The sequence below is a fragment of the Bufo bufo genome, chromosome 5 (genome assembly GCF_905171765.1).
Source record: "Bufo bufo chromosome 5, aBufBuf1.1, whole genome shotgun sequence".
Classification (NCBI taxonomy): domain Eukaryota; kingdom Metazoa; phylum Chordata; class Amphibia; order Anura; family Bufonidae; genus Bufo; species Bufo bufo.
Genome location: NC_053393.1, coordinates 479479795 through 479489751, shown reverse-complemented (window position 1 = coordinate 479489751; position 9957 = coordinate 479479795). Strand labels below are relative to the sequence as shown.

The following is a 9957-nucleotide window of genomic DNA, read 5'->3' as shown; positions in this document are numbered from 1 at the left end:
CCAGGCCGTAACCTCCCCTACTGAACCCTGTTCAACATAAATGTTGTGGAATGATTCCTCCCTATCCTTTCCCTACACCTTGAATAATCTTTCCCTGCACTTGTAAATTGTTTAATTTTAGCACAATGAACTCTTTCCTATCACTGTCCCTAGTGCCCGCTGACGTCTCTCCCTGCACTAAGTACACTGGAAAATGGCAGAATCCAAGATGGCTGAGGCTATTTATAGGGCTGTGACATCACAGGGCTGGCGGCTGCTGATTGGCTGCATGTATGGCATTATGGGTGATCCCGCCTTCCCAGAGTTCCTTGCTCCATGTCCTCACACATGCAGCAGCCATTTTAGGAAAAAATGCAATTCATTACCACAAAACATGAGGAAATTCGGATTTGGTGCGAATCTAATTTTTCCTGAAATTCAGATCGAATTCCACTTCGTCAGCTTCGATTCGCTCATCTCTATTCACAAACTGCCCGCAGCATGGACACTCTGTGCTGCCGTACCCTAAGACAGAGTGGCCTGGGTATACCCAGAGTGTCATTTAGAGAAGTCTCTATAGGATATGATAGATGGTGGATCAGTGTGAAAGAATTCTTTTCGTTCTTTGATACTATACCCAGTGGTGAAATTATGAAATCAATTAATGGAGGAGCCTCAAATCTGCCTTTTTTTTATTCACTTTGAATTTTTTCTCTAAATCTTTGTTGTATTACAGATCTAAGATTATCTAGTAATTTACACCCTGGACCTTTGCATTCAGGTGCGTGAAGTCTTGAATTGAATCCCTCAATTAATAAATTGGCTCTATCCTTGTTTGGATATATGTTTAGCCAGTATCCGATGTCCGATAATTGCTCTGATCCTTGGCCAGTGTAAAAGGACCAGAAGAATCCAGAAAAGGATCGCTAGATTGGTAGCAAGGCACAGGCTATCAATGTACCTGGTGATAACATCACCTGATAAAGTGACCACAAAAGGCTGCAAAAATGTGTAGGAATTTCTCATTTTCATTAATACTTGTTTCTAACATGTGTCACTCTGTTGTATGAGTGTTGAATATGGTGCTGGCCTTTTCGGGATGGGTGCTGTGCTTACGGCAAGCATTAATCTAAAGAATAATAATAAGGTACATTCCTACAACAGTGTGGATTTTTTTTTTTTTTTACAGAGGCCTAAATTCAAAATAGAAGTGCAATAAAGGCTTATGGGTATTTCCGGATTCTGAAAGCTTGCGGCATCATTGAAACATGGTAAGAGGCTGTAAAGCCAGTAACCCCCTTTTTTTTCTTAGATGGTCTCTTTTATTTGTAACACATATCACCGTTTGCTTTGTCTTACAGTACATGTAGGCAATTCGAATTTTGATTTAGAATAGTTTTATTGTAACTAGAATAGAAGTCTTCTAATCATTCTTTTTTTGGGGAAGCGATACTGTCTCTGGCATGCTGGGCTATCCGCTTCATAATCGCTTCAAATGCAGCTTCCTCCTGTTTGAAATGAAGTTCCCATTTTTCTATAAGACCTTTAAGTTCTACAGCAGACAGGTCATGAATCTCATCTGAGGTCTTCATTACATTTCCAAAGTTATGCAGCACACACATATGTGCCTCCTGGTGAAGCTCAGGGCAGTAATAATATTCTGTGAATTTAAAGATGCCAATGCAGTTTTGAGGACACAGTTGGCTTCTAAGGAATTCAGAGCAAAGCCATACAAGGTCCAGGATGTTCAAGTAGTCAGCAGCAATGAAGAGATTCTGTACATTATCAGTACTGATTTGGATGGTCTGGGTGTAGGCATACTCTAGGATCAATTCCATTGTCTCTGAAGAGACACCGGGGATGTCGTAATATTTTTTTATACCGTTGTTCCAACTGCTCTTAAATAATGCTCTGCAAGAATAAAATAAAGATAATAAAGGACATTTTCAAGAACCTAGATGACTCTTCTATTGTGGCATCTAAAGCTGGCCATACATTTGAGATGATGATCAGCCACTTTGCAACCACTTAGTGGTACAAAAACGATCCCACCAACTGAACTGGCCGACCACAGAATCAGTTTTTTATTAAAAAAGAACTGACTCCCTGGTACTTCAGCAGAACGGTAAGTGATTAGCTGAATTCAGCTGATCATACCATCAACATGCAGTTTCAGCTGATGAGCAGCCAAAGTTTTCCTGCATGGCAGATCATATTTTCTGCAAACAAAAGTCTGCTGTCAGCCATCGAGATTGATTGTTTGTGCAAGTTTTTCAAACAACAATTGGATGGAATGGCTGATATTGGCCATTCCAACCAACTTTAATCTCATGTGTATGCCTACTGTAAGTGTGGGCCCGACTAGTTTGAAAATGATTAGGGTTACAAACATTCATGCGATTCTCAGCATAATTCTGAAAAGCGTAGGTGTATAAATCCAACATTAAATCTCAGGATCAAGGTTTTCTAGATCTTTGCTTACAGTCAATGAATTGGAACTGAATCACAGTTCTGGCTATGTGATGATCAAACAGCACAGCTCCTGATCAGAGTGATCATCAATAACACGGCCAGATTTTTAGCAATGATCTTGTAACTTTTCTCCATAGGGAAACATTGACATTGTACTATATATTGTGCAGTGCTAGCCTAAATGGGCCATGATTTGCATTTATAGAATATAGGGTTTCCCAATCAAGATAGATCAGGATAAAAAGGGATTGTTTCCTGTAAGAGCAGTAGCTATGACGGCTATTATTTGCTTTTTTTACCTATTTACTGTATAATGGCTATTTATTACCAGGGCCATAGTAAACACTGACCTAAAGTATGGACTACAGCAGCATAGGATGTTCTTATGAGCGTTGAACTCCACTCCGCTGGCTTTGATTACAACATCACACAGCTTGTCCTCCAATCTCAGCTCATTAAAAACCGAACAAGTCATTTTGTGTTCCATGTTGCTGGTTGGGAAGCTTTCCTTGATATCCATTAGGAGTATGCAGTGGTCTATACTATCACTAAATCTTCTCTTCTCCAAGCATTTCATGTAATGGAATAAAAATCTGATGTTGTTCCATGACATCACAGTCTGCATTGTGCCATGGAATTATGAATGGAATTGTCAGGGTTGGACATTGGTGCCTCAGCTACATGCTTGTGACTTATTTAATAATTATGGCTTGGTTCATATTAGATTTTTTATTTTTTTGCAAATCTGGAGTATTTAATAAAGAAATCCATCATTCGATTAATACAATGTAATTATGATTGTATAATGATTTTTTTTTTTTCGCCAAAAATGACAACTTTTCATCCATTGATCTCAGGGACACCATTTGAAATTTCTGGTCAAATTGGCAGATAATTCTGGCCCCTCCACCATTTGTAAGCGTAATCTTTTTATATTGATTCAACCAGCAATCCAATATACAGTATGTGTATTCATTTGTTCTGAAGCCTTCTGAAAGGCATTCACAAAGCTACATTTGTGGTCCATGTTTTATATGTACATTAGGGATATTTTTCTTTATTCCTCATACTGGGATCCATTCTTGTTTTCTTAGCAATTTAAATGCAATGACAGACTGATGAGATGGTCAATAGGTAGTTCACGTCCAGGAAGTTAGTGATTAAAGGGGTTGTCTCACTTCAGCACATGGAACTACATTTTTTATCTCAAAGAACTAAAGGCACTCCATAAGCCTAAAGGGAGGAAGGGGGGGGGGGGGGATGCACTGCAAGACATACAATAAGGAGAAGAAAAGCTGTCCCTGTTGAAGAACAGCATCCACATAACATGATGCTGCCACCACCATATTTCATGGTGGGGATGGTGTTTTCAGGGTGACGTGCAGTGTTAGTTTTCCGCCATACATAGCGTTGTGAATTTTGGCCAAAAAGTTCAACTTTGGCCTTATCTGACCAGAACACCTTCTTCCACATATTTAATGTGTCCCCTACGTGGCAAACTGCAAACAGGACTTCTTATGGCTTGCTTTAACCTCTTCAGGACACATGACGTACCGGTACGGCATGTTGTCCTGGTACTTAAGGACACATGACGTACCGGTACGTCATGTAAAGTTCCGATCACCGCCGCCCAGCGGGCGGTGATCGGAACCCGGTGTCTGCTCAAATCATTGAGCAGGCACCTTGGCTAGATGCGCCGGGGGGTCCTGTGACCCCCCCCATGTCGGCGATCGCAGAAAACCGTAGGTCAATTCAGACCTGCGGTTTTCTGCGTTTCCGGGTTATTCGGGTCTCTGGTGACCCGATAACCCGGAACAGGATGGTGATTGGTGGTGTGATTTTACCCCACCAATCACCATCCTGCGATCTCTCAGGATCGCCTCTGATTGGTAGGAGGGCGGGTCGGCGGGAGATTCAAATGATAGCAGCCTGCACGTGTGGATCGCAACCCCATCTGTGCCCCAGCACCCATCCTTGCCCCCAGGACCCGATCTGTGCCCCAGCACGCCCATCTTTATCAGCAGGTAATTAGGGAAAGTATAGGGAAAGGTTGGGCTAGGCAGGGGAAATAAAGGGAAAGTTAGTGGTGAAAAAAAGTTTTCTTGCATCACCCTAAGTAGGGTGTCTGGGGTCCACAGCACAGCTGTGTGACCCTAGACCCCCCAGGGGTGCTGCTGCTTGCCCCCATGCCCCCCCTCCCAACTTTTTTGGGGCGCAGGTATTTTTTTTTTTGTGCGTACGCTGACTGTGGCTGGCACTCTTAGCATCCGGCCACTGTTAGCGCTTCGCACACTCCACCGCTGATCAACTTCGGACGGTTGATCAGCGGTTTTTAATTAAATTATTTTATTTTTTTTACTTTTTTCCCTTTTTTTTTTGTTAGTCTTTTTTTTTCTGTTAGGCTTAGGGTGAGTACGTGAACACACGTGCCCCACACACACGCACACCAAATAAAGATTTACATGCACGCACATACACACGCAGACACACACTCCCCAAAGGCCCGCCGGACGTTCTCGGCCGAGTAGGCATACGCCCAGCTTGCCTCCGACTCCGAGAGTCCCAGTGAGGACGAGGATGACCACACTTTCCTGTTGTCATCCGGGTCCTCCTCATCATCTAGCGATGATGATGAGCCCCCAAGGCGGCGGAGACGCCGCCAGGCGGAACAAGGGGACTGCCATGTTAGGGACCCTGTGGCCCACCCTAGTACGAGCAGCTCTGGGGCTCGTACTAGTTTTCCGGCCCACCAGTTAAATCCACCGGAGCCCCCTGCCGGTGAACTTGTCTGGTGTACCCCAGAGCGATTTGAGCCCGTGATTCCTGATTTTGTAGGCCAACCAGGAATCCAGATTTCCACAGTGGGCTTCACTGAATATGACTTTTTTAGTCATTTTTTCAGTGACCAACTGGTAAATCTAATGGTGGAGCAGACGAACCTGTACGCCCAACAGTTCATTGCTCAACATCCGGGCTCCTTTTTGGCTAGGCCCGGTGGCTGGACGCCGGTCAGTGCAGCCGAGATGAGGACATTTTGGAGCCTCGTGCTGTATATGGGCCTAGTCAAGAAACCTAGTGTCAGGCATTACTGGAGTGGGGACGTCCTCTACCAGACCCCACTTTACAGTGCAGCCATGACACGCTCCCGGTTTGAGGCCATCCGGAAATGCCTGCATTATGCAGATAATGCAGCATGTCCCCCCCGAGGTGATCCTGCCTATGACCATCTGTATAAGATACGGCCGGTCATCGATCACTTTGGGGCCAAATTTGTACAGGCCTATGTACCTGGAAGGGAGGTCGCGGTTGATGAGTCTCTCATTGCGTTCAAGGGGAGACTTATTTTCCGCCAGTATGTTTCCTCAAAGCAGGCGAGGTATGGCGTGAAGCTGTACAAACTTTGTGAGAGTACCTCAGGGTACACTTACAAGTTTTGTGTGTACGAGGGGCGAGACTCCCATATTCAACCCCCAGAATGTCCCCCCATTCTGGGTGTTAGCGGGAAACTTGTGTGGGACCTTTTGCACCCACTGCTAGATAAGGGTTACCACCTTTACGTGGATAACTTTTATACTAGTATCCCCTTGTTCCAGTCCCTCCAGGTACCTATCCCCAGGGGTGAGACCCATGCCCTTACCACTGGAAACCTGTTGCTGGTCAGATATAAGGACAAGAGGTATGTCCTTGTACTGTCCACAATTCATGGTAATGGCATCACCCCTGTCCCTGTGCGAGGTACCGCGGCAAAGGTCCTCAAGCCCGATTGTATCGTCGACTACAATCGGTATATGGGAGGAGTTGATCTCTCTGATCAAGTCCTCGAGCCATATAATGCCATGTGCAAAACCCGGGCATGGTACAAAAAAGTTGCGGTCTACTTGGTGCAGGTTGCCATGTACAACTCTTTTGTGCTGTCCCGGAGCGCTGGCAACACAGGGACATTCCTTCAGTTCTATGAGGCAGTCCTCAAGGCCCTGATCTTTTCAGACCGGGAAAGAGCAGGCCGGAGTAACTCGGGAACTTGAGGCGCCCGGATCGTCCCTGGCCAACACTTTCCAGGTGTGGTCCCCCATACTGGAAAGAAGGGACAAACCCAAAAAAGGTGCAGAGTGTGTCACAGGAGGGGGATACGGAAGGACACCACTACTCAATGTGACACGTGCCCCGATCATCCGGGCCTCTGCATTATTGGTTGCTTCAGGGAGTACCACACTTCCATGGAGTACTAAATTTATATCCCAATTTAACCACTGACATCGGATAAAAAAACTGGTTCTCAGACTTTAAAAAAATTGTAAAAACTAAAATAATTTTATAAACATATACAAATTAGGTATCTCCGCGTCGGTAATAATCTCCTCTATAAAAATACCCATGACCTAACCCCCCAGATTAACACGGTCAAAAAAAAAAAAAAAAACTGTGCAAAAAAAGATTTTTTTTTGTCACCTTACATAACAAAAAGTTTAATAGCAAGCGATCAAAAAGTCATATAGCCCCCAAAATAGTGCCAATAAAACCGTCCTCTCATCCCGCAAAAAATGAGCCCCCACTTAAGATAATCGGCTAAAAAAATAAAAATAATTACTCTTTGACTTTAGAGATACAAAATAAAAAGTTTTGTGTCAAAAAGGATAATATAGTCTAAAACCTAAATAATTGTAAAAAAGAGTTGACTTACTAGGTATCACCGCGTCCATAAGAATCTCCTCTATAAAAATACCCCATGACCTAACCCCCCAGATTAACACAGTCCAAAAAATTTTTTTAATCAGTGCCAAAACAGCTATTTTTGGCACTTTTCCATTTCAATACGTTTTTTTACGGTAACAAAGCAAGGGTTAACAACCAAACAAAACATAATATTTATTACCCTGATACTGCAGTTTACAGAAATGCCACATTTGTGGTCGTAAACTGCTGTATCACTAAAAGGCAAAAGGAAAGGACCGACATGGTTTCTGGAAGGCCGATTTTGATGGCCTTTTTTATTGACACCATGTCCCTTTTGAAGCCCCCCTGATGCCCCCAAGAGTAAAAACTCCCTAAAAGTGACCCAATCTAAGAAACTACACCCCTCAAGGAATTCAAAACTGATTTTACAAACTTTATTAACCCTTTAGGTGTTCAACAGTTAATGGCAAATGGAGATGGAATTTCAGAATTTCAATTTTTGGTAACCTTGCCTCACAAAAATGTAATATAGAGCAACCAAAAATCATATGTACCCTAAAAATAGTCCCAAGAAAACCGCCACCTTATCCCGTAGTTTCCAAAATGGGGTCACTTTTAGGGAGTTTCTACTCCAGGGGTGCATCAGGGGGGTTGAAACAGGATACGGTGTAAATAAACCGATTCATAAAAATCAGCCCTCCAAAAACCACACGGCGCTCCTTTCCCTCTACGCCCCGCCGTGTGGCCGTACAGTAGTACGACCACATATGGGGTGTTTCTGTAAACGGCAGAGTCAGGGCAATAAAGATACAGTCTTGTTTGGCTGTTAACCATTGCTTTGTTAGTGGAAAAAATGGGTTAAAATGGAAAATTTGGCAAAAAAATTTAATTCTCAAATTTCATCCCCATTTGCCAATAACTCTTGTGCAACACCTAAAGGGTTAACGACGTTTGTAAAAAGTTTTGAATACCTTGAGGGGTGTAGTTTCTTAGATGGGGTCACTTTTAGGGAGTTTCTACTCTAGGGGTGCATCAGGGGGGCTTCAAATGGGACATGGTGTAAATAATCCAGTCCAGCAAAATCTGCCTTCCAAAAGCCATATGGCGCACCTTTCCCTCTACGCCCTACTGTGTGGCCGTACAATAGTGTACGACCACATATGGGGTGTTTCTGTAAACGGCAGAGTCAGGGCAATAAAGATACAGTCTTGTTTGGCTATTAACCCTTGCTTTGTTAGTGGAAAAAATGGGTTAAAATTTGGCAAAAAAATGAAATTCTCAAATTTCATCCCCATTTGCCAATAACTCTTGTGCAACACCTAAAGGGTTAACTAAGTTTGTAAAATCAGTTTTGAATACCTTGAGGGGTGTAGTTTCTAGTATGGGGTCATTATTGGGTGGTTTCTATTATGTAAGCCTCCTAAAGTGACTTCAGACCTGAACTGGTCCCTAAAAATTGGGTTTTTGAAAATTTCTGAAAAATTTCAAGATTTGCTTCTAAACTTCTAAGCCTTGTAACATCCCCAAAAAATAAAATATCATTCCCAAAATGATCCAAACATGAAGTAGACACATGGGGAATGTAAAGTAAAAACTATTTTTGGAGGTATTACTATGTATTATAGAAGTAGAGAAATTGAAACTTGGAAATTTGCAATTTTTTACAAATTTTTGGTAAATTTGGTATTTTTTTATAAATAAAAATGATTTTTTTTTACTTCATTTTACCAGTGTCATGAAGTACAATATGTGACAAAAAAACAATCTCAGAATGGCTTTGATAAGTCAAAGCGTTTTAAAGTTATCACCACTTTAAGTGACACTGGTCAGATTTGCAAAAATTGGCCTGGTCCTTAAGGTGAAATAAGGCTGTGTCCTAAAGGGGTTAAAAAGTGACTGTCTTCTTGCCACTCTTCCATAAAGGCTAGATTTGTGGAGAACATGACTAATAAATGTTCTGTGGACAGATTCTGCCACCTAAGCTATGGATCTCTGTAGCTCTTCCATTGGCCTCTTGGCTGCTTCTCTAATTAGTGCTCTCCTTGCCTGGGCATCACTTCCATTTTCAGATGATGGATTGAACAGTGCTCTGTGAGATGTTCAGAGCTTGCGATATTTTTTATAACCTTATCCTACTTTACACTTCTCCACAAATGTATCCCTGACCTGTCTGGTGTGTTCCTTGGTTTTCATTATGCTGTTTGATCACTAATGTTCTCTAACAAACCTCTGAGGCCTTCACAGAACAGCTGTAGTTATACTGAGAATAAATTACACACAGGTGGACTCTATTTACTAATTAGGTGACTTCTGAAGGCAATTGGTTACACGATTTTATTTAAGGCTAAATACAAATGCATGCCACACTTTTCATATTTTTATTTATTAAAAATTTTGAAAACCATGTATCATTTTCTTTTCACTTTACACATGCTTGCTACTTTGTGCTGGTCTATCATATAAAATCCCAATAATATACATTTAGGTTTGTGGGTAAAACGTGAAAAAATTTGGAAAAATTCAAGGGGTACGAATACTTTTTCAAGGCACTGTATACCAGTCTTGGATACATATCAATAAAGAGATCCAGCACACTCCCAAATTGATGTACACTACCTCTGACCTGGGGATATCTGCAATTCTCTGCATACTAAATGGCAAAACACTGGGTAAGGCTACATTCACACGTCAGTATTTTTCTATAATCCGATTTTCTGTCAGTTTTTTGCGGATCCGTTGTTCCTGAAAATGTTTCCGTATGTCATTCGTATGTCATCCGTTTTTTGCGGATCCGCAAAAAACGGAAACATGTATAAATTTTAATAAGCAAAT

The 9957-nt window shown here is 42.2% G+C and overlaps 1 protein-coding gene across 1 annotated transcript; it reads right to left on the bottom strand.

The window, feature by feature from the left end:
* Positions 1-1406: 1406 nt before the first annotated feature.
* LOC121002588 (kelch-like protein 10) lies at positions 1407-2971 on the bottom strand. Its single transcript, XM_040434033.1, has 2 exons — positions 2802-2971; positions 1407-1890 (listed from the first exon to the last, which is right to left on the bottom strand). The coding sequence occupies exons 1-2, from the start codon at positions 2969-2971 to the stop codon at positions 1407-1409; spliced, it is 654 nt and encodes a 217-aa protein (XP_040289967.1).
* Between the last annotated feature and the right edge of the window lie 6986 nt (positions 2972-9957).